Source organism: Cladophialophora psammophila (assembly GCF_000585535.1).
Source record: "Cladophialophora psammophila CBS 110553 chromosome Unknown aczJe-supercont1.13, whole genome shotgun sequence".
Classification (NCBI taxonomy): domain Eukaryota; kingdom Fungi; phylum Ascomycota; class Eurotiomycetes; order Chaetothyriales; family Herpotrichiellaceae; genus Cladophialophora; species Cladophialophora psammophila.
The window spans coordinates 600,691-623,576 of NW_006912934.1; the positions used below are offsets into that span (position 1 = coordinate 600,691).

Sequence of the window (22,886 nt, forward strand, 5' to 3'; positions counted from 1 at the left end):
CCCCTTGGTGCTGGGATCTTCCACTCGGGCCGTCTCCCTGTCCTCCTGTTTGAGCTGTGTCCTCTGCCATCGCCGATACCTCGTTCTCGTTGATTCACCGCTGTGAGACGGGGTGGTATAGCGATGGGCTCTGATGGTTCGGCCACGGTACATACTTAAAAGGTACGGAGGGACTTCCAGAAGCCCACCCTCGAGTGCTCAGCAGTCTGGCTTGGCTGTGAGCGGCTAGCATCTCAGAGCTCGCGTAAAAGCCAGAAGGGTCCCTTGCTTGTGGCACCCATGTGGCAGCCATTGCAACCCTGAGGTCTCCAGTTAGCCCATGAGACCACACGAGATGCATGCCATGAGACTCCAGCAAAGGCACAGCCCAAGGTAAATGTTCAGGCCAAGTATTTAAACCCCCTTACAACGCTCTTGCTGCCAAACCGCGCAACTCTCTTTCAATCCTCTGCCCCCCACCATGAAGTTCAATCCAGCTTGGATCAAGCCGAGTTTCGTGCCGGTAGCTGTCAGTCAGCACGGCAGTGATTCAGAAGCCGCCGCGGCGCCTGCTGAATCGAAAGAAGTTCGACTGGCCCTGGGAAGACCTGACACGGCCGATTCCGATTCCGTGGGCGTCGATGAGAACGCCCAAACCGGCGTCCAGAAAATTGAAGCTACCACGTCCGCCTGGGGCCGAAACCAACTCGTTCTGGCCTACATTCTGTACGTTCGCTGCAATACGCTGTCATGGAGCAACTGAACTTACCACGGACACAGGATCTTTCTCATTTACTTTGTCGATTCGCTCCAGCAGCAGCTAACGTCGGTGTTGACTCCCTATGTCACGAGTGACTTTCGATTGCACTCCCTGACAGCAACGACGGGCATCCTTTCTCAAATCATTGGTGGCTTGAGCAAGCTCCCACTTGCAAAGATCTTGGACATCTGGGGTCGCCCGCAAGGCTTCATCCTCATGGTGGCACTGCTCACTATCGGCTTAGTTATGATGGCAGCGTGCCAGAATGTCGAGACCTATGCAGCTGCCCAAGTATTCTACTGGGTCGGCTACAATGGTGTCGGATATGCGCTCAGCATCTTCATTGCCGACACCTCTCATCTCAAGAATCGAGGATTGATGTTCGCCTTCGCCTCGTCCCCTTATATTGCAACCACCTGGGCAGGGGGTCCGGCCGCACAACGTTTTCTCGAGGGTGCTGGCTTCAGATGGGGATTTGGGACGTTTGCTATTGTCACTCCAGCTGTCTGCCTACCTGTCTTCTTCCTCTTTGTTTTCAATTATCGCGAAGCCAAGAAAGCAGGTCTGATGCCCACCCGCCAGAGCGACCGAACCATGATCCAGGCCATCCAACACTACGCCATCGAGTTCGACCTCTTCGGCCTGCTATTGATTACGGCTGGACTTGCGCTCTTCTTGCTCCCATTCTCACTCTACTCCTACCAGGCTGATGGCTGGCGCTCGTCCATGATTATCTGCATGATCATCTTTGGCGCGCTTCTGCTCGTCGGCTTTGGCCTTTGGGAGAAATACTGCGCACCCAAGAAGTTCATTCCCTGGGAGCTCTTCACGGATCGGACTGTGGTTGGCGCCAACATCCTTGCGGCCGTTCTCTTCGTCAGCTTCTACATATGGGATTCCTTCTTCTACTCCTTCTTGATCGTCGTGAACAATCAGACAATCACGCACGCCTCCTACATCACCAACATTTACAGTATTGGCGCATGTTTCTTCGCGATCCCCGTGGGCATGTATATCCGATGGCGTGGACACTTCAAGAACATCGCCCTGTTCTTTGGCGTGCCATTGACCATCTTAGGCGTGGCGCTTATGCTGCGTTTCCGCCAGCCCAATACCCACATCGGGTACGTCATCATGTGCCAGATCTTCATCGCATTCGCCGGTGGGACCTTGGTCATTTGCGAACAGATTGCCGTCATGGCCGCGGCCTCTCACCAGCACGTCGCTGTTGTCATCGCCATCGAGGGAATGTTTTCATCTGTCGGTGGAGCAATTGGATCCACCATTGCAACCGCCATTTGGACAGGCAACTTCCGCGAGAAACTCAGCACGTACTTGCCGGCCTCGGCGCAGGGTGATATCGACTCCATATACGGCAGCTTGGTGGTGCAATCATCCTACCCTCCAGGAACCCCCACCAGAGAGGCCATTAACAGGGCATATGGAGACACACAGAAGCTGATGCTGATAGCTTCGACGGCTTTCTTGGCCCTGGCCATTGTGTCCGTCGCCATGTGGAGGAACATCTGCGTCAAGGATATCAATCAGGTCAGGGGACGAGTAGCCTAGGCATATATTGCAAGGATTGGCACATCTGAGATCGCATTGCCCCGTGTATCCACAGAGTCCGTGGAATTGCTGAACAAGTTATGTAGAATTTGGAAAAGGAAATCCGGCTGACATAATTGATACGAATACGAGTATCGTACACGTGACACGCGTTTTGGTAGCGGATGTGACGCGCAACATGAGAGATTCAAATTCCCAATTGATTTTTCACTCGGGCACTTCACCGCTGAGTGCGAAGTCCCTGAGCGAATACAGGCGAAATTATGTGAAAGTCCAACTCGACTCTACGGAATGAAAGCCTGTGGCTTCACAAGCGACTGCGCCATGTCTTGCCCAGTCGCGTCGGTTCTTCCCGATTCAATAAAGGAAAAAAAGTGAATGGTCCACGGAACAAAAGCACAAAGCAAACGGACAGTCTTTCTTGCCCGCCACCTCGACTACTATTTCTGTTTCCCTCCACAATCCCGCCTTTTATGTGTAGTCTTTCTTTGCGCTCATGATAAGGCCGTCATTGTTGGCGGTCAATCAGCGAGTTGCTTTGCTCAAGTGGTTGCCTTTCCTGCGCCACGCTCGCTGATCGCTTTACCCTTCAAAAGCCCCTCAACACCAACACCAGCCTGACTTTTGCAATCCCTCAATTCACAATGGACGACATATCCGATCCGTCTCTGCTCGCCGAGATTGAAGATATCTGCGATGAGATCGCCTTCAACGAGGCTATTCTCGAGAGCTTGAATGACAACGGTGGGAACAACAGCGAGGACGAAGAACAGAGAAGGACAACACGGAAAGAGCTAAAGAGACTGCATAAACATATCCGTGTTCTTCTACCAGCATCGAAACACGAACAACACAGTGACCTCCCCCTCAGAGAGTTGGACCATGAGGTCACAGCCCACCCACGTCGTGCTAGTCACAACTCGCAACATCCACGACAGAACGATCCTGGTCCTTCCGGCCATCTTATGCCTCCGCCCAAACACGGCCTAGCGAGCGGCAAACGCCAAAGACGAGACAGCCAAGGTGACGACCGGCCGGGTTCCAAATCTCGACGAACAAGTCCGAGTCCTGGCTCAGCACGCACTGTCGCCCCATCTCCAGCCACTTCCTCCGCTAGTCTAGGTAGTCTAGAAGATCTGTTCAATGATGATGACTTACTCTCCGGGGGTTTCTCTCGAGAGGACATTGAACGGAACCAGGACTACTGGAAGAGACGGGAGTCACAAAAGCAGCAGGAGGAGAACGATGCCAGACTTGCCGAGCTTCTCTCTCAGGAATGGTCTGAGGATGCAGCCACGGATGCAACGCAATCCAATGCTCCACGTCAGTCTGCGTACACTCAATCATTTTTCAAGACCGACGGCAGTATCAATCGACCTCCCGCCAACCAGCGTTCGTCCTCCCATGACAATATTCGATCGCTTCAACCTATCAAGACGGAACCCTCCATTCATACCACTCGACCGTTGACATCTGTCAAGGCAGAGACTTCGAGCCCGAGAGCGATTGACGCCGAACCTGGCCCTGGCTCCTTGATAGCGATACCTGGGGCTTTCCCGGACGGGCAAGCCTACAGCAGCGTCGGCGGGAGACCGGTGTACTCCATCCCAAGGGCATCCGACTATCTCACAATTGAGTATGCCAGCGATGAGGATCAGGGTTCCCCTCCTTCCTCAGGCCACCCCAATTCCTTTGGGTATGGATATCGAGAAGCTGCTCAAACCCAGGAACAATTAAAGGAGCTGTTACAGCACATCAGGCCGGACGAGGAGCTCACTGCGGATCAAATGCCACAGCAGCCGCCAGAGCTGAAGGCGGTCCTTATGCCTCATCAACTTAGCGGTCTCGCATGGATGAAACGGATGGAAGAAGGCACCAACAAAGGTGGCATTCTAGCAGACGATATGGGGCTCGGTAAGACGCTACAGAGTATTGCCTTGATGCTCGAGCGGCCACCAGCCGACAACAAGCAGTCCCCTACCCTTGTCGTAGCACCTGTGGCACTGATGCATCAGTGGAAACGAGAAATCGAGAAGATGGTTCGACCACAATTTCGCCTGAATGTCTTTATCCTCCATGGAGAAAGTCGCAAAGCTACGTGGTCCGCTCTGAAGGCCTACGACGTAGTTCTGACCACATACGGGTTGCTTGCATCGGAGCTGAAACGCAAAATAGCCCTAGATGAAAAGGTTAAGAGATTGAAGGATTATCGACCGTCGGTTGCCGAAGACTGCCCCGTACTGGGGGACAGATCCCGATTTCACCGTGTGATACTCGACGAAGCGCAGAACATTAAGAATAGAAATGCAAAAGCAGCTCTAGCGGCCTGTCGCATTCAGGCAGAGCATCGTTGGGCTCTTACAGGAACACCGATGCAAAATTCGACTGAGGAGATTTTCAGCCTTATCAAGTTCACTCGGATTCGACCCTATAATCAGTGGGAGAACTTCAGAAGATCTATTGCGAATCCGCTCAAACGCAGATATGGTGTTCAAAGGGACACCGCCATGACAACACTTCAAGCGCTCCTTCGTGCTATTCTCTTGAGGCGAACAAAGCAATCTAAGATACATGGTCAGCCAATTCTCCAGCTCCCTCCTAAAGAGACCAGAGAGGACCGGGTCGCCTTCGACCAGGACCAGCTTGATTTCTACAAAGCTTTGGAGACAAATGCTCAAATCCAGGTAAACAAATATCTGCAGAAAGGAACCCTCGGCCGAAATTACTCTCAGGCTTTACTTCTGCTTCTTCGACTTCGTCAGGCCTGCTGTCACCCGGCCCTTGTTATAGCAGGCAAAGACTTTATCCAACTTCCTGGGGGAGAACTGGATACGGATGCGCTAATCCGCAATGCAGAGCAGCTCGATGTGAAGGTTGTTGAACGGCTGAAACAAACCGACGCTTACGAATGTCCCATTTGTATTGATGTCACGGAGAATCCATCATTGTTCTTTTGTGGGCATACTACATGTGGAGACTGTCTCAACCAGCTAGTTGAGCAGGCGGCGAACGGCGAGAACAACGTACCTCCACAGTGCCCTCAATGTAGGGCAAGGATTGATGTTAGCAACGTCACGGATTACACCAGTTTTCTTCGCGTCCACTGTCCAGATCGTGCGGATGTACAAGAGCTGGAGGACAGTAATACCGACTCCGAATCTGACACCGACAATTACAGCAGTGACGATTCCGATGAAGGTGATGATCTCGACGGTTTCATTGTGTACGATGATGTTGAAGATGACTCTCAAGATGAATCGAAGGAAAATTCAAAGACACAATCGACGAAATCCGGATCCAAGAAAGGGAAGGGAAAACGCAAGTCAAAGGTAAGAGCCAAAGAACCATTCAAGAGTCTTGCACAGCTTCGAAAAGAAGGCATGCGCAACAAAGCCGCGAAACGAAAGTACTTGAAACGGCTCCGGAAGAATTTCCACCCTTCAGCAAAAATCACGCGCACCATGGAGCTTCTAGAAAAAATCAAAGGCCACGGACAGAACGAGAAGACGATCATCTTTTCGAATTTCACGTCGTTCCTAGATCTGGTGGAGTTGCCTCTGTGGAAACACAAAGATTTCTGCAACTACGTCCGTTACGACGGCTCCATGAGCGCCGCGGACCGCAACGACGCAGTCCTCGAATTCACCGACAACCCTGACTGCAACGTAATCTTGGTCAGCTTGAAGGCCGGCAATGCAGGCTTGAACCTGACGGCTGCCAATCACGTCATTATGCTTGATCCCTTCTGGAATCCGTTCGTCGAGTACCAAGCGGCGGACCGATGCTACCGGATTGGACAAACCAAAGACGTCACCATCCACCGGGTCCTCATTGGTGAAGGAGATTCCGATCGGCCTCCTAACCCTTCAGGCTTCACGGTTGAGGATCGGATTCTGCAGCTCCAAGAGCGAAAGCGTGAACTCGTTGAAACTGCCCTTGACGAATCAGCTGGTCGTGAAGTGTCGAGACTTGGTGTGCGGGAGTTGGGCTATCTTTTCGGGCTCAATGCCCTCTGAAGAGCAATGCTTGTCTCAGAGGGCATATTCCTTTCTTTTTGGCGCATGGATGGGTTCATTCGAGTGCTGGTCTTTGTACAATGAGCGGCGGTCTGACGGGTTTACCAGGGGGAATGGCGCAATTCCGAAATGAGACCCTATGAGATGAAGACCAAACAGCATGTTTTAGAAGATACATTTATCGGGTCCCAGGCCATTGCAAAGAGCTCTGAATGATTGACATGGAGCTGCAATTAGCTATGCAGAAATCACCGCAAGGTAGCTGCAAAGGTTAATAATAAATTCAGTTACAATTCGTGGATCGTTTATTCCTTTAGGCCCGTCCGTGCCCTGTCGGGTCTTTGCTTTATACTCGAAAAGAATCGACTCCGACCTTACTCGGCGAACGAACGAGGCACAGGGGAAAGGGCGCCGTTCTTATATTGTGAGTATTTTTGAAGTGATGGGAGTAGTAAGTAGGAAAAAGAAAGAGGAGTCGGAGAAGGATTTTGGGATATGTATATGTGTATATATGTATATATATATGTAGATGTAGTCAGAAATATAAAGTATGGGGCCCCGTCCCCCTCCCTCCTTCGGGGCCTTCTCTAGCTCAGTTCCCCCCCTTCGCACGGGCGCTGGTTCGCTGGCCCTGTCGTGGCTATCGTTCAATCCTTTTTCGCAGCCCCATCTTGCATCTTCTTCACTATGCGTAGCAGCATCTGATCGCGTGCCCAGGCAGGGAGCATCTTCATGAAGCTGAACTGGAGCCCATGACCGAGCCAGGGCGTGACCCGGGGGCTGCCCCAGCCGACCTTGTCGAGGCTTGCCTTGACGAAGGCGTTTGTGCTGGGCATGGTGAAGGAGATGTCTGCGTCGCTGCGGCCCGACGAGGCCGTGGCGACGGTGCCGGTCAGCAGAGCCATCATCTCGACGTCGTGGCCCTTCAGGGCCATTTCAAGCCTCAGGCACTTGGCCAGGCCCTCGATGTAGCACTTCGTGCCCGTGTACAGCGACGTGCACGGTGCGGTGACCTCGGTCACGGCGCTGCTGATGAAGAGCATCAGGCCCGGCTGGTTTCGGAGCAGGATCGGAAGCAGGAGGCGTGTGAGGTGCGTGGTGAAGCGCGCGTTGACGTTGATCCAGCCGTCGCACAGCCGCGCCGGGATGTCCTCGAAGAGCGCCATGTCAAATTTGGGGTCGCCCGATCCGGCCACGTTGTGCACGACCACGGTCAGGTTGATGTCCTTTACGGCCGCGAGGACGGTTTCGTCAAAGGCCGGACTAGCTGGAGTTCCGGCGTCGAGGACGAGCGTCCTGAAGCTGGTGGTTTTGTATTGCTGCTGCAGCTCGGCAACGATCTTCTGCAGCTTGGCTTCATTGCGTCCATGAAGAACCACGTTGAAGCCCCGCGCGGCAAAAGCACGGACGAAGGCCAAGCCGATCCCGTCGCTCGCACCAGAAACCAGAGCCCACGGATCAGGACCGTGGTGATATCGCTGCAACTTGGAGGTATGAAGCTGGAAGCGAAGGGCAGAGGCGAGCTGGAAGCCAAAGTAGCCGATGGTTGAGGCTCCCACGAGGGCGCACACATTGTAGATGGACATGGCCATAGCACTGTTTGCTACCCGAGCTGCCAGAATACCAGAGCAGATCTCAGGACGGGAAATGGAAGAACCTACCTGTGAGTCATTGGCGAGAAGCAGCAACGAAATAGCAAGCAGTGACTCAGGAATACAAACCTCCATGCAGCAGACAAGGCGGGGGAGGCGTACTCGCTAGGAGCTACTCGGTATTCGTATGGACGCCTTAACAGCCACCAAAACCCCTTAGTCCGCATCCGATTTGGTTCTCAGGCCCGACCAAAGTTTCTTCCGAACCCTGGGCGCAACGCAGATGATTGCTCCAGCACTAGGACAAGGAGATAGATATAGATATGGCGGCGATGTCAAAGCCATCCGCTTCGTGTCCAGCAATATCCAAAATATGGGGTCTAGAGAACGGTCGCTGCGAGATCAAAGGTTGAGAGCGCCGAGTGACCAAACATGCCGCATACCTGTAAAGCCGTCATCAACCTCAGGCCTCCGGTGACGACAGCATGGGCCAAAGCTCCCAGCATATCATAATAGTCCATTGGTATGACTTTCAGTCATGCTAACTCGGAGTCCACCATTCTGACAAAACCGCATGGGGGCCCAGGTTGCCCACACGTGAGGGTGGACATGCATACGAGAGACCAGAGCAAGGCATATCTCGTTGTATCGCATTATTGTCTCATCAGCGTGGCTCCATGTCGTCGAAACGGTGGGTCAGGACAGCTGTCCAGATATACTGCCGCCCCTCCCATAGGGCCGCCTATGCCTCTCGCTATCTCTTCCCTTCCCCTTCAGTGGATTATTCTTCTCCCATTCCTCGTCTGACTTGAACGCCTCAACTGCAAGCCCCAGATTATAATCACTGGCCTTGAGATACAGCTGGGCGACATTGTAGTCGGCACATTTTGTCGCAATCATCCACCTCCGCAGTTTTGTCTTGCGCTCTTCCTCTTCTGCATCTGGCGGTGTAGACAAGGGAGGACCAGTGTAATGGGATTTAGGAATGAGGATCCATTTGCGAGCGGCGAGGAGCTGGTCACTATAGAGGCTGTTGTGGCGGCGCAAGACGGGAATGGGCACTTTGTAGGCGAGCGATAACGATTGCAACGATTCTTCAGAGCCCACAAAATGCACTGTATCGTCAGTGCCTGCTGGTGGCCCTGCACTCTGCTCTGGCCCCCGCCTGGGGGCTACCGAATCATCATATGAAGGTGGCGGCGATTGCGACCTCGTAGAACTCGTTGAAGCTACAGTTCTGGTGTATGAGGGAGGCAGCCGAAGGCCTCCTCTAGGTAATGCAGATGGGCCGGAGGATATCTGACAGAATGGGCAGTAGGCCTGAAACCGGGAATTCTTATACTGACAGGTCGCGCATATGAATCGCGCGCAGCAGTCGAGTTGGCGGTGCTGCAGCGGTGACTTTTCTGAATGAGGGTCGAAGGGCACCTTTGCGTCCGAGAGCAGCGTGGCGCAAGTACAGCATGAGTCAGCCAGAGACATTGCGACTGGAGGAGGTGTGCAGAGAGGAGACTACAACGGTTGGGTTGGATAGAAGGATTGAAGAGAGTGGTGCCGCTGAAGGTGTTTTGGGCGACCAAGATGGGCAGAGATGGGCTTGAGATGGGCAAATACCCAGTACCTGGCCTCGCTGGCCCCCGAGGCTGAAAGTCAATGACATCAGACAAGGACGAGGCGCAAGGGCAATTTCCCTCGCCGCTTTTAACGTGTCCAACCCGCCATCCGCTTGGCCGTACCGAGTACAATCTGCGCAGTTGAAACAGTGAGCCATCGAGGCCATTTTCTGCAAGCCATGCAACAAGACCTCCGCTTCTTGTTCTATCTATAGCTGGTCCAGCTCGGAGCTCAGTCCGGCCATTCTCCCTCTTGCTTCGCCTGATCAAGGCCAGCCTGCTGTTTCACCGAGATTTGACGGAGCCGGTTGTGAGTCTGTGCGGCTCCAACGCTTACTGATTCTCCAACATGGCAGTTCGAGCAATGGGCGCGATCAAGAGGGCATAAGACCCAAACACCACCTTCTTGAGGCTTGATCTGACCTCATTCGCAGTCATTTCCCGGGGGTCCCTACCAGGACAAAGATAGTCGCGAATGACCATGGCTGACGAGAGAAGTTCCAGAAGCTGGACTTTCCTTCTGACTTCATGGTTCTGGAACACAAGGGGGAAAGAAATACGAGGGCCCGCACGGAATACATATATACCTCGTACTAGGGATGTTCGGGCAAGAAAATAGGCTGCCTAAGCAGACCTTTGCAAGGCTGACGTGCCGAGATTTCTCCCGGGAGAAGTGAACATGTCACTCGTTCATCGCCTGCGGGCGGGAGCCTGATCATTCCGGCGCCCATCCGCAGAGGGTGGCAACTGCTTGCATCTTACCGTAAGTCGGCAAGTCAATACGAGATATGTCAGATCAAGCACCACGCGATTCTGCGTTGGCTTCAGAACCTTTTTCTTCCCTGAGCTCGGCATCTGCGCGCACCCAATCAAAATGCTTCTGCCTGACCTGGGGCCCATCCAAGCTTGCGTGGCTTTCTTCGGTCTTTCAACTCCTCCATCCTCCAGCCTCCAGATTGCGCGGCAGAGCCAACGGATCAGTCCTGTAGATGGCGAGCTAGGTAGGTCTCGACGTGCGGAGAACGAAGAGAAAATGGCAGCGCGAGGCGTATCTGGCACCAAAATTGGATATCCCCCGTATTCGGCCGTTGTTGAATCGTCCATGCCAGTAACGTCCATCACGCCGGGCTTCTGTGCTCCCGACACCAACACCTATCGAGGCAAATCACTATTGATATGTCACGGAGAAGGTTTCCAAAGTCAGCTGAGGGGAGGGGCAGACTTGACACTGGTAATGTTCAAATAGGCACCGGTTTAGCAAATGCAAATCCTTCAATTTCTTCCGCCCTCTGCAGATCCAACATTGCTTTGCCTCGACTGCCAGAAACATTCACTTCGAATTATCCGAACGACGCCTGAAGAGACCGTGCTTCAGTTCCATTCCTGACCCACAGAACGTCTTCAATGCAACATGGCTTCCTGTCCAAACGGATCAGCACCGAATACCAATACCTTGCACTCACACTCGTCCTCTCAGACCATCAACGATGCGGCCAAGCCAAAAGCTTCGCGCAAGAAGGAGCCGGCAGCCAAGATGACTCTGGCAAAATCTCTGCTCTCGGAAGATCTGGGAGGAGAACTGGCACAAATACTCATGACTCAAGCTAGGGACCTCGATTCCATGAACATTATACAGCGTCTGCAATTTCTCAAGGGGCCGGCCCTGTTGGGATCAAGGATTCTTGACTTCAATCAAAGCAGGACGACCGTCGTGACGACTTCAATCTCTGCCCGAGACATCCTTTCGCCGTCCCACGATGGTGGCTGTGAACACCACCAGCAATGCATATCGACCTCCATGACTGTGAGCTTCAGTGCATCGAGTACGAGCCTCAATCATATCCCTACCTATCCGAAAAGAAAGAAGAATGACATCCATACATTTACACTCGATGATTTCACGGCCATTGAAGCCCTCAGCTCGCTTGTCGAGCGCTTCGGCAAGGTCTCCCACATGGGGATCCTGGACCCTAGTTATCGGTTCTTCATGACCAAAGACCGCCAAGCAGCCCTCTATTACAAAGTCAGGAACAATGTTGCCGTGGTGGGAGGCGACCCGCTCTGCGAACCGGTCGAATACGACCGCCTGTTGGAGGAATTTCGACGGCTCCGTAAACGTCGGCGGTGGGGCATGGTCTTTCTGGGCGCGACAGACGATTTCGCGTCATATGCGAGCAAGCAGAAATGGGTGACAATGCGTTTTGGCACCGAGCGAGTCCTCAACCCGCTCAACAACCCGGTCTTGCAGGAGAAGGAACAGAGGAGAATGATCACCCAAAACAGGCAGCTTCTCGACCCGGACAAAGGCGGTATTTCGGTCCATGCATATGCTCCGGCTCAAGGGCGAGATGAGGCTCTGGAACGGGAACTGCGACAGGTGTACGACTTGTGGCGCGAATCGCGCAACCAGTCTGGCCAGCCACAGGCATACATGACGGTCTTTGATCCCTTCGCTATCCCAATGCTCATGACATACCTGTACACCACCGACCGCCAGGGTCAATGCAACGGATTCGCCGCGTTGAGAAAGATTGGAGCGAACAAGGGATACCACATCGACCCGTACTGCGCGATCCCGACCGCGCCAAAGGGCGTTACGGATCTGCTCGTCTTCTCAGCCATGTCCCTCCTCCAGCAAGCCGGGATCGGATACCTCAGCTTCGGTTTCGAGCCGGCCTCGCAGCTCGACGAAGTCAGGGGTCTTTCGCGACCGACGACGGCGCTGACTAAGTCTTGCTACCGGCGCGCGTTCCGCCACCTGCCCATCGCCGGCAAGAAGGCCTACCACGACAAATTCCGCCCGGACCCAACGCTTGACTCGGGCCTGCACATCATCTACCCGAGCGGCGCGCCCAGCCTGCAAGACGCCCTGGCTACGCTGCACTTTGCCAACGTCGAGGTGCGGGACTTGCTGAAGAGAGAGATCTTCACGGGGTGTGGGTGGAAAAGCAAGGACCAGGACCAGGCCGATCGGAAAAAGGGAGCAGAGACGAAGCATATGAAGGCGGCGGCCTGACGTTCTCGAGAATACAAACCTTCCGGGGGCATCGCAGCGCAGTGCTGAGGCGATACATAGCTAGCTAGGGTATTCGTTCTGGGGCGGTTGGCGTTCCTCGACTCAAGGCAAGGCAAGGACTGCAAGGCACAGCATGGTACGGCACGGCACACACAGCAAGGCACGGTACGAGAGCACATGGCATTGCAGGGCGCACGCAAAGTTTCTTTTCCCTTAGGTTCCTTCCCTTTTTCTTTCCCCCCCTTCTTTCGAGCCGGCATTAGATTTTTCCATCGTCGGCTCAGGCCGCGTGGGGACTTTGTGCCAAGCGGGCGGGCGGACGGGCGAGCATGGCTGCATTCTCAAGTGTGATGGTGGCATGGGACGGGAGAAGAGGGACGGGAGAAGGAGGAAAAGAAGAAGAGAGCAGAGGAGCACGGGTGTTCCGTCAATTAGACTTTTGTCATTCTTGTCCTCCATCTTCCATCTTCCATCTCATCTCTTCTATCCTTGGCACTATGGACGTGAAAAAGGTAGGTCCACCAGATATATCAATGGCAATTGTAATATTCACACTTCAGCAATTCGTTTCCGCGACGTTCTATTGAGAGTCCTCGTACTTTCCTACTCAGTACAGATCTGTCTAAAATCGATGGTTTCGTGCTATCTATTCAATACACTGGCTAGTGGCGCCAAAGGGCTGGAGTCCAGCCTTGTACCCTATATAAACTTTTGCGTTTCCTTTGATTCTCAGTGTAAAACTCCGGTTGGTGTCTGAGTCACCGTTCTGCAGGCTAAAGTCAAGTCCGATTCCGCACTTCACCTGATGCACCTTCGCCGTCTCCGACCTGGACAGAGGTTGAAGCACTTTGCTCCACGGGCCCGCCAAGGTCGACTTCAGGTTTTTGGGCCGCAACAGACGAACCTTGTTCACCAGCTTCGGCATCCGCCTCTTCCCCGTTCTGTCTCTGCGCAGCTGCTTCGGCCTCTGCGCGTGCTCTTTCTTCTTCCCGACGTTGTTCTTCCCTTCTCGCCTCCTCCCTTGCTCTGACATGACGCTCGCCCACACCAGGGATCAAACTCGCTAGAAACAGCGCGATACTCTGCTCGACACGATATAGGGTGTCTCGCCAGAAGGGCTGTTGATGAATCTGTCGCTCTTGGTGAAGTCGAGCTCTCGCTTCTTCTGGCGTCATTCGGATGGCTCCACGAACGTTGGCGGGTCGTTGTACGGCATTTCCGTTTCGAGGCTGGCCAGCACCAGGTTGGTTCGCCGCGGCATTTTGTTGTTGCGCCACCGCTTCTGGCGGCGGTTGCGGTGGAGGCGGGCCAATAAGATTATCAAGGTGACGGCGCGCGGCTGTCAACATGCGAGTAAATGGACCATCTCGAGGTTGTAGACAGATGATAGCCGCCGCAATAATCATAAGCCATCGCTTCCAGGTTCCCGGCTCGGAGAAAACAAACATAAATAGGTAGAGGCGAAGGAAAAGCCAGCCTCGATTGATGATGAATCCAAAGAGATCATTGTCTTCTCCGTTCTGCTGTGCTTGCGCCAGCGCCGGGACAGGTTGAGGCTGATCGGGTTGGGGCTGGTTGACTCGTACTATTGCGCGGTCCGCGTTCTGCTGATCCTCATTGATTACTTGTGCTGGTTGGGTCGCCTCTGTTCCACCTGAGCCGTTTGTCTGAAGTTGAGAATCTGGCACGCCGCCGGCTTCTTGCTGCCGCGGTCTCGGGGCCGAAGAAGTAAAATAGCCATGGCCAGGAGCAAAGAGCAATGCCTGAGGGCCCATTGGCGATGATAGTAGCCAGGCTGTGGTATTTGACGGATGTGAGGGACTTGGACGGATTGGTGCGAAGGAAATTGGTAAACTGATGGGCGGAATGGACATCGGAGCATTCCAATTAATAGAAGGAGGTAACATGGTCGACCCGGCCGGGGAGGGGTTGACATGTGGCGCTTGAGTGGAAGTGTTCGTCTGCGGCTGGGACTGTGCGGCAGGTTGCTGTCCAGACCCTGGAGGTGGGCCCGGGACGGGCATCGTCACAGCCATCATGCGTTCTCCGTTGGGACTTGGGAATGTCTGGACAGCGTGTTGAGGCGGACCCAGTGGTGCCGGTGCTGTTCCATGCGAGTGTGGAAGGACTGGTACGGCATTTGGCGGCTGGCGAGGGTGTGGAAGCCCGCGGCCTGGAGGTCGTTGAGCGTGTGCTCGCTGGTCAAAAGGCAGGTCAACGTGCAAGTTCGTTCCAAAGGTCTGAGGCTGAGAACCAGGCTGCGGCTGGCCATTTGCATCAACGTGAGTGTGGAAAACAGTCGGAGGAACACCCAGAGTGTATCGGTGGAAGGCTATTCTCTGCTGAGCCGTTCTCAGATCGGCACTACTGGCGTCAATCTGTTGTTGTATACGACCAAGGGACTCCTGGAGGTGAGTGGCCGAGGTCTCGACAGCTGTGAAAGGGCCTGTTGTAAAAGGGCTTGTAAAGTCTGCAGGCTGATGGACGGGTTGTAAGGGGGCCGGTGGGCGTGGATTGAGGATGGGGTTTGAAGGTTGCGGGGGGTTGGAAGTATTCTGCTGAGAATGGATCACGATGTGGATGGTATATGGAAGGGCATCAGGTACGGCGCCAGGCTAGATAAGAGAGGCAACAGTCAGGAGAGTTATATTCGCAGAGAGCGTGGGAGTGGACATACTTGTATTCTGAGCACATCTCGCAAGTTGGCATCATTTCGCAGTAGAGGGCGACCCTGGTAGATGAGGCGTTGCTCGGGGGGAGTCGGACGCTCAGGCAACTCAGACTGAATTCTCTCTTTGAGGGCCGCAATGGTAGTATTCAGATGGAGGTTTCCCAGATAATGAGGTGGCCGCGGGTTGCCTGTAACTAAATAAGTGATGCGCAGGTGGACATGATCCCTATCTGGTGGAGGTTGATCTGGGGGCTGCGGCGATGCCGAAGGCGAGGAAGCCATAGGGAGATGGCAGGAGGATTGTGAGGGATCATGAACACATGACGAGGAAGAAGAGAGGCAGAGGCGGGGAGAAGTGGTAGAGTCGCAAAGAATGAATGGTGTTGGTGGTGTTGGTGGTGGTGTTTTTGCTCATACAGAGAGACAGACAGGGAGGGTGCAGGCGGAGGCGCAGGTGCATGAGATGGAGGAGGACACTTTGGTGAAGACGCGAGGTGAACGAGCCAAGAAACACCAGTTCCCTCAGCTGCGTCATGGTGCATGGTGCATGGCGCTGCAGCAGCAGCAGCGAAAATTCCCCAGATTCATATTGATGCTGTCATCGTGCTCTTATCATCATTCAACTCCCATCTTCCCCTTCACCAAACACACCAACCAAAATTATGGCTGCCGCTGCTGCGCGAGCTGGCAGGTCCTGTCTCTACCGCCGGTCACCAATATCTATCCAGTACAGACAAATTCTATACGACCCGTTCCCTTCTCGGCCCCAGCCATTTCGCCCCCTCCATGGCCGCCTGCCATTACAACAACGCAGGACCTTCTCGAACAGCAGGAGACTATGGGAAGAAGAGAAGGGGAAAAGAGACAACGAGAGCTTCAGCTCTAGGCTAGGAAAAGCATGGCGGTCAACCCGCATAGAATGGAAGCCCATTCCCATTGGCCTGGGTATTGCCTTTCTCGGCCTGTTCCAACTCATACGCATTCGCCAGCGAGAAGCCGCTGCTCAGGAAGCCGAATCTCCTCCTCCCAAGAGAAAGAGGATTCATCCATCAGGAGGCGGCTGGCAGGTCCAGATCATGTCCACCCTTCCCTTGAAGGCGATATCCAGAGTCTGGGGCCGCTTCAACGAGCTCACCATCCCCTATCACCTCCGCGTTCCAGGCTTCAAGCTCTACGGCTGGATCTTCGGCGTCAACTTCGACGAAATAGCTGAACCTGACCTCCACGTCTTCCCAAACCTGTCTGCTTTCTTCTACCGCGAGATCAAACCTGGAATCCGGCCCCTTGACCCCAATCCCAATGCTGTCCTCTCCCCCGCCGATGCCAGAGTCCTCCAATTTGGCACGATCGAGAATGGCGAAGTTGAGCAAGTCAAGGGAATGACATATTCTGTCGACGCCCTGCTGGGGAGGATTGCGCCCCCTTCACCCAACTCGCAAATCCCCCCGCAACCCAAACATCAACCACGATCAGGGCCACCAGACAGCCCGGACGCAAAAGCCATTTCGGCCGATGAAGAATTCGCCAACGTCAATGGAATCTCCTACACTCTGCCCGACCTTTTCTCAGGCTCGAAATCATCTTCAAATCAACTCAAAAGTCATGATGCATCCATGCCTTCTGCTCCATCATCCGAAGCCGCCGTATCGGCCGACCTGGCAAGCACGCAACCATGGTGGTCTATTTTCTCCCATCCGACCAGATCATCAAACCTGTACTATGCCGTCGTCTACCTCGCGCCAGGCGACTACCACCGCTTCCACTCCCCCGTCAGCTGGGTATGCACAGCTCGCCGCCACTTCGCGGGGGAATTATACTCCGTGAGCCCCTACGTTCAACGCACGCTTCCGGGGCTATTCACCCTCAACGAACGGGTCGTGCTTCTGGGGAGGTGGAAGTACGGCTTCTTTTCCTACGTCCCCGTTGGCGCCACGAACGTCGGCTCCATCGTGATCAACTTCGACAAGGAACTCCGCACCAACTCGCTCACCACGGACACAGAGGCGGACAGACAAGCCGCCGCCGCGGCCGAAAGAGGGGAGCCGTATCCCGGATTCAGCGAAGCCACGTACGAGAAAGCGAGCAGAGTGCTGGGCGGGCACGCACTGCGCAGAGGCGAAGAGATGGGCGGATTTAGATTGGGGAGTAGCGTCGTGCTGGTTTTCGAGGCCCCAGCGGGCACGGAGTCGAAGCCGGGCTTCAGATGGGCCGTCGAGAAGGGACAGAAGGTCAAAATGGGCCAGGCCTTGGGATATGTCGTCGATGAAGACTGGTGATGTGAGCGGTTGCCGGTCATCTTAGCGTGATACATACACAGTTTGTCAGTCAGTCTGTCTCTATCCATGCCTCCTATAGGCTTTGTACAAACCGCAGTTTTCCACCCTTATAATGTCATTAATTAATCGTTGAACTTCACATCCTCCTTCACGTCAAGACGTCAGTGTCGGGTAGATTGCGCCTTGCCTTTGAATCAGACGGACGGCTTGGATGCAGACTGGCATGTTTACTCACCTGGAAGACGGCGTGTTTTTGATGCGGAATCACTTCACTGGCAACGAGAGAGAAAGAAACAGCCGCTGACCATTCGTTTCGTGACCATTCATTCAAACTAATCTAAGGGCGTTCGCCCGCCTGCATCCACCTCTGCGCACCCTCTAAATGGTGGCCGCCGCCCAGGACAGCACCGCCAACACACCGACAACCACCAACACCACCACCGACACTGCCGCCCTTTCAAGGGCTCGCGCCATTGAAGCATCCACTGGATGCACACAGCAAACAACACCCTCCTCTTCCCCCGCCAGCAGCCTCGTAAGATCAGCCATGGCCGAAGCGGCCAGAGGGCCTCCCTCCTCCATCGAGTGGATCAGGGTCCACCCACCCAGCAAGAAAGTCGCGGCCCCGAAGGCCAAGAGGATCGCGCCAGCTTTACGCTGGACAGACCGGCAGCCCTCGCTGATGGCTGCCTCGTTGCCAACGAGGACAGCATGGCTGTATTCCATTCGCTGGTGCACGAAGCACCAGCCCTTCTCAAGCCATTCGCCGTCGTCCCAGAGCTGCACACGCTCAAAAGGGACACGGCCCAAGTTTTCGAGGCGCAGGACCCCCAGCACCTCAGGGGCGAGAGGGAAGGAAGGGCACCGCCCACAAGATATGGCCGGGTTGGAGGTGCTGAAGCTCTCCTCTAGCTCCTCGAGCATCAGAGAGCGAGAGGTGCTGTTGGTTGAGCTGTGAACGCCGCCTAGGCTCGAATACTCCGAGCCTGCGCCGTCGGTGGTCCCAGTGCCGGTACCCCTGAGGAATTGTGTGAATTTGCGCGTCACTTGACCGGTAATTCCAGCAAGGTCGTCGTTGTTAGAGTAGCTACTGCCGGACGAGGAATGTCCAGCCTGCTGGAGACGATTCAGGGCGGTCGAATTGGATGAAACATCGGCAAGGCTGCTTCCCGTGGTTAGAAATCCTTGCTGGCCAAGTAAGACACTGTTGTTCTCCTGACCGTGTTTATCGTCAAGTCTTTGGCGAAGATGACGACTATCTCGTAGGAATCGTGAGATGTCAGCATTGTTGAATTTGTAGCCGCCTTCGTTGTATCTTCGAGCCGCCAAAGCTTCAGTATCTTGGTTCCCAACGCGTGTTTTTCCGGTATGATTACGTAGACCAAGATCTTGGGCAGAGAGTGAAGCGAGAGTGTCGAGAGCGGTGGCAGATCCAGCGGCTTCAACACGTTCACCGACAAGATCTCTGTTGTTGGCAGTGGCAATTCGAGAACGAGGGAAGGGGTCTCCCAGATGAGAGTTTGGTGTCGCTTCAGCGCTAGAATCTGCGGAGTCTCCGTGGACAGAGGGTATTGTAAGCGTAAAATCTGCTCTTGCTGCTTGTAGTGTTCCGTTCGAGGCACCCATAGCTTTGGGTGATGGACAGCTAAATGCAAGAGCGCTGTTTTGGAATCTTGGAAGTAAAGAACTCGATGGCAGAGCGCTGTCGACTCTGCGAGATGACAACAGGCTGGCAGACTGGGTTGAAGGAGACTGAGAAGTGATGTGAGTTGAGGCGATCTGGTTGAGAGAGCGCGGTCTGACTTGTGAATGGTGTTGTGCCTTGATAATACGGGCGCCAGCAGAATCCAGACGACAGTCTCGTTCACCAGTGTTGGCAATCTGTCCACTCGTTGTCGAAGACCTTGATTTTCTGCGCAAGCATTGTCTATTGCCCGAGGATCTATTTGTACTTGGTTTTTGAACAGGAGAAAGTGGATGTTGATCCAGACTCAAAGGACCTTTATGCTGAAGATGAGTGCGCACCTTGCATTGTGTTGCGTTCGATAGCGGATCCCAGGGTGACGCAGGACTCCTTCTGCTGTTGAGGGTGGAACCAGAAGTGTCGCCAGTCTCTCTCTTTGCCAGGCGAAACCGCAGCTTCGATGGTGTCAAGAAACCACTGCGACTACTCTCTGGCATCCTAACCCACTCGTCATCTTCTTCAGTTGCACCGAAGCTCTCAGGATTTCGAGGGATTCGGTCCTTTGCACACTGCTGGTAAAATTCATGGATTTGATGCGCTGACTCGACATGCTCCAATCGTGTCGACGGTGCTCCAAAGCAAGCAGCATCGCCCGCCAATTTGCCTTCGGTCACAGGATCCAGTTGCTCTGGGTTGATATGTTTTTCTTTGTCAGTCCTGTTATTGTGCGTGAAAGAACCTGCTGGGCTCGCATCTGCGTATTGCGAGACGATGTCATCCAAAGTGGTTGAGGCTCTTTTCCAGTCCAAATTGGAGTCGCCTACTTCCTCGGATGTCTCAAACACTGCGCTAGACTCGTGATGATGATCAGCCTCATGGAGAATGCCCTGAGCTGAATGGACTTTTCGGCACGGTAAGTTCTTCAGTGGTACAGTATCACTATCAAGGGGCAATTCTTCATAACCATCTTCTTCGGAAGACGAGCTTGATGGACTGAGAGGGAACCGGGTTGCACCTCTGTCTGACGAGACTGGCTGGAGACTTGCAGCTCTGCCGCCCTGGATCTGAGCATATGCAGAAGGCAAATCTGGATATAGTGGACGCGTTGTGCGTGGCTCAGGGCTTGAATGACTTGTTGGGATATCCATGCTGATGTTTTGCAGTAGAGCTGAATCTGAATGATGCGTTGATTCTAGCGAGGCGCGTCGAATGCTTAGTGAAAGGGACTGACTCCGTCTCCAGACATTGCAACGTTCCGAGTCCAAGACTTGATCTTCGGGCCTGTCGTCGACTGGTTGCTCTGGCTTGGAGAATTGGAGTCCGAAACTTGGGTGGCGAGCAAGCTCGAAGTCAACGCGATAAGAAGAATCAAGGTCCGTGTTGATTTTCTGTTGGGCAATGTCAGGTATGTTTTCTTGGAAACACAAAAAGAGAGGGAGGGATACTCACAATTGGCAATGACCGTGACAGACCTGTCACGCGTTTTCTAATCTGATCGCGTATGTCGTTGTCGGCGGGCCCTGAAGGCGTTGTTGAATCCTTTGGCGACGACTGATTGCCTTCAAATCGTCAGTGGCCTCTTTGTCAGCAAGTCAGAAGAACAACGCACCGTCCAGTGGCAGGCGAGCCTCTTCGGCCTGGTAAAGCTGCGGACAAAAGAGTGTGCTGCGCGGAAATGAGGTGTGTTGACACGGACTCTGAAGATGATTGAGCGTCAGATCCGACCGCGTGGTGTCTCTCTTGATGGCACAGAGAGGGTGATTATGTCCTATTAAGGCATCTGCTGTGTCCTGAGTGTTTCGAAGAAGAGGAGTTGTTGAAGAGTCAGAGAGACCGGTAGACAACATGGGTGGTATCGGGTCCGGCCGAATTCTGTTGATGATGGAGTCTTCCTCCAGACTTGTCCCCAACCCGAGACGGCACCATGGTCCGGTATAAGAACGACCACGCTTTGTGCGGTCGATTCCTTTACCCTTCATGTCTTCAAAGTGGCCGTCTTGTCCTGATTTGGCATTTCGCTCCCAGCAGCTCTCATTGAGGCCAACGACTTGACGCCATCTCAGCTCGGCTAACTTCCAAGACATTGTGCACAGTATTTCACCGGAAACACAGACAACGGGGAACTGGAGAGAGACTGGCTTTCAAGGGAAGTGGGAGAGAGGGTGCAAACAATGACTGGGCCTGGAAAATGGATTGTGACAACAGGATCCCACGACCAACAGGGTTTCGTCGACGAGATCAACCAAGGAGATCTCAATGCCCCAAATGGAGACAAAAATCCTCGTTGAATGATTTTGAGCAAAGACAACCAAAGTGCCAACCAATTCAAGCGTTGCCTATCAATGACCTGGAAGTCCAACTCGCAGCAGAGATGAAGAGATGACAGGAGAGAACGGAGAAAAAGCAAAGACATGATCTCTTGAACGCACATTCCGGAGGCTTTTCTGGAAGTGACGAGGCTGTGGAAGCTGCATGTTGACTGCGAGGCCCAGAGCTGCTCCCACGGAATCAGGAAGGTGCTACCAGCAAGTCGACCGTCGCGGAATATTTGCGTGCCACCATCGAGGAAGTCCCTATGGCTTACGTCCAGTCGAGGAGGCAGGCCCTCAAAGTTAGTATTACGGTGCAATCGCCTTGGATGTCCTCGTCTGTGCGAGTACTTCAACCCTACTGAACGCTACAGGAGATGGGTTGGTGCTCCAGGCGTGTACATAGGTCACGACCGAGATCCTGTGAGTTTTAGGCAGCGTCCACTTGGCCATGGTGGAAAAAGACGATGTGAGAGGGAGAAAGAAGTTCCACGATAGAACTTTCAAAGTATTGGCATAGGAGTATTTCTTAATGCTGGCATGCTCCTATACAGAATGGCGATCAACATGTAAATGAGACGTCAAGATTGGAATGTGAGCTCTTGCGCAGCTACGTAGGCGCTCCGGAAAATTATATCTCCGGAGCTGTGGAAGTGTGAAATACGCCAAGACGCTAGTAATTATGGCTATAAAAGCAGCCTCCCCGACCAGATAGATTGAGAATAGTCCAATACACTTTTACACTTCATTTCACAGAAGTTAGTGCGGAATACCTGGTTTGTTTGCTTTAGATGTCTCGAGCACAGCAACAATCCAGCTCCACCACGACGGCAACTTCCCTCCTCTCACAGACACCTCAGGTACTAACTAGGTCAACGAGCTCTCACACGGATAATGGCGTCGAGAAACTTGGAAGAACCATGGAATCGCAACCCTTTCAGATCGAGACCTCCACTTTTTCAGCCCACATTCTTGATCGCAAAGAGCAATCATACTGCTTATTAGCCCTCTGGTTGTGTTTGAACAAGTTTCTGGGGTTTCCACTTCACGGGAAATACAAGCCGTTTCTTTTCAATAATGGGAGAACGCAAAGGGGAGTATGTAGAACCCCAAGGGATCACATTCTAGCAACTCTGATCACCCTCTCATTCGCGATAAGTCATGAGCTTTCCTCCGACACCTAGACTCGCCGGTCAAGATTGATGCCGACACTAGATCTACTCACGCGCAAAGAGACCTTGATTTCAAGTTAATCTAGCCGGAGAAGGGGGCTTCAGGATCGTCAACGGCCTAGTAAAGAAGATTGATACATATTCCGACCAGGAATCCTGGAAAAGTATGGACCTGGAGCCTTAACTATCATCTGGGAGAACTGCTCACTAAACTAGTTGACTAGAAGGG

The 22,886-nt window shown here is 53.6% G+C and overlaps 8 protein-coding genes across 8 annotated transcripts; 4 read left to right on the forward strand and 4 right to left on the reverse strand.

The window, feature by feature from the left end:
* Nucleotides 1-460: 460 nt before the first annotated feature.
* On the forward strand, nt 461-2,308 carry A1O5_08329 (uncharacterized protein; the record flags this gene model as incomplete). Its single annotated transcript, XM_007748912.1, has 2 exons — nt 461-705; nt 760-2,308. The coding sequence occupies 2 exons, from the start codon at nt 461-463 to the stop codon at nt 2,306-2,308; spliced, it is 1,794 nt and encodes a 597-aa protein (XP_007747102.1).
* Nucleotides 2,309-2,952: 644 nt separating this feature from the next.
* A1O5_08330 (uncharacterized protein) lies at nt 2,953-6,324 on the forward strand (the record flags this gene model as incomplete). The annotated part of the gene is made up of 1 exon (XM_007748913.1): nt 2,953-6,324. The coding sequence occupies one exon, from the start codon at nt 2,953-2,955 to the stop codon at nt 6,322-6,324; it is 3,372 nt and encodes a 1,123-aa protein (XP_007747103.1).
* A 647-nt stretch (nt 6,325-6,971) lies between these two features.
* On the reverse strand, nt 6,972-7,910 carry A1O5_08331 (uncharacterized protein; the record flags this gene model as incomplete). Its single annotated transcript, XM_007748914.1, has 1 exon — nt 6,972-7,910. The coding sequence occupies one exon, from the start codon at nt 7,908-7,910 to the stop codon at nt 6,972-6,974; it is 939 nt and encodes a 312-aa protein (XP_007747104.1).
* A 702-nt stretch (nt 7,911-8,612) lies between these two features.
* On the reverse strand, nt 8,613-9,398 carry A1O5_08332 (uncharacterized protein; the record flags this gene model as incomplete). Its single annotated transcript, XM_007748915.1, has 1 exon — nt 8,613-9,398. One exon carries the CDS (start codon nt 9,396-9,398, stop codon nt 8,613-8,615), a length of 786 nt encoding a protein of 261 aa, XP_007747105.1.
* A 1,542-nt stretch (nt 9,399-10,940) lies between these two features.
* A1O5_08333 (uncharacterized protein) lies at nt 10,941-12,545 on the forward strand (the record flags this gene model as incomplete). Its single annotated transcript, XM_007748916.1, has 1 exon — nt 10,941-12,545. One exon carries the CDS (start codon nt 10,941-10,943, stop codon nt 12,543-12,545), a length of 1,605 nt encoding a protein of 534 aa, XP_007747106.1.
* Nucleotides 12,546-13,324: 779 nt separating this feature from the next.
* Nucleotides 13,325-15,498, reverse strand: A1O5_08334 (uncharacterized protein; the record flags this gene model as incomplete). Its single annotated transcript, XM_007748917.1, has 2 exons — nt 13,325-15,160; nt 15,223-15,498. The coding sequence occupies 2 exons, from the start codon at nt 15,496-15,498 to the stop codon at nt 13,325-13,327; spliced, it is 2,112 nt and encodes a 703-aa protein (XP_007747107.1).
* A 380-nt stretch (nt 15,499-15,878) lies between these two features.
* A1O5_08335 (phosphatidylserine decarboxylase) lies at nt 15,879-17,492 on the forward strand (the record flags this gene model as incomplete). Its single annotated transcript, XM_007748918.1, has 1 exon — nt 15,879-17,492. The coding sequence occupies one exon, from the start codon at nt 15,879-15,881 to the stop codon at nt 17,490-17,492; it is 1,614 nt and encodes a 537-aa protein (XP_007747108.1).
* Nucleotides 17,493-17,870: 378 nt separating this feature from the next.
* On the reverse strand, nt 17,871-21,260 carry A1O5_08336 (uncharacterized protein; the record flags this gene model as incomplete). Its single annotated transcript, XM_007748919.1, has 3 exons — nt 17,871-20,564; nt 20,626-20,735; nt 20,786-21,260. 3 exons carry the CDS (start codon nt 21,258-21,260, stop codon nt 17,871-17,873), a joined length of 3,279 nt encoding a protein of 1,092 aa, XP_007747109.1.
* Nucleotides 21,261-22,886: the final 1,626 nt, after the last annotated feature.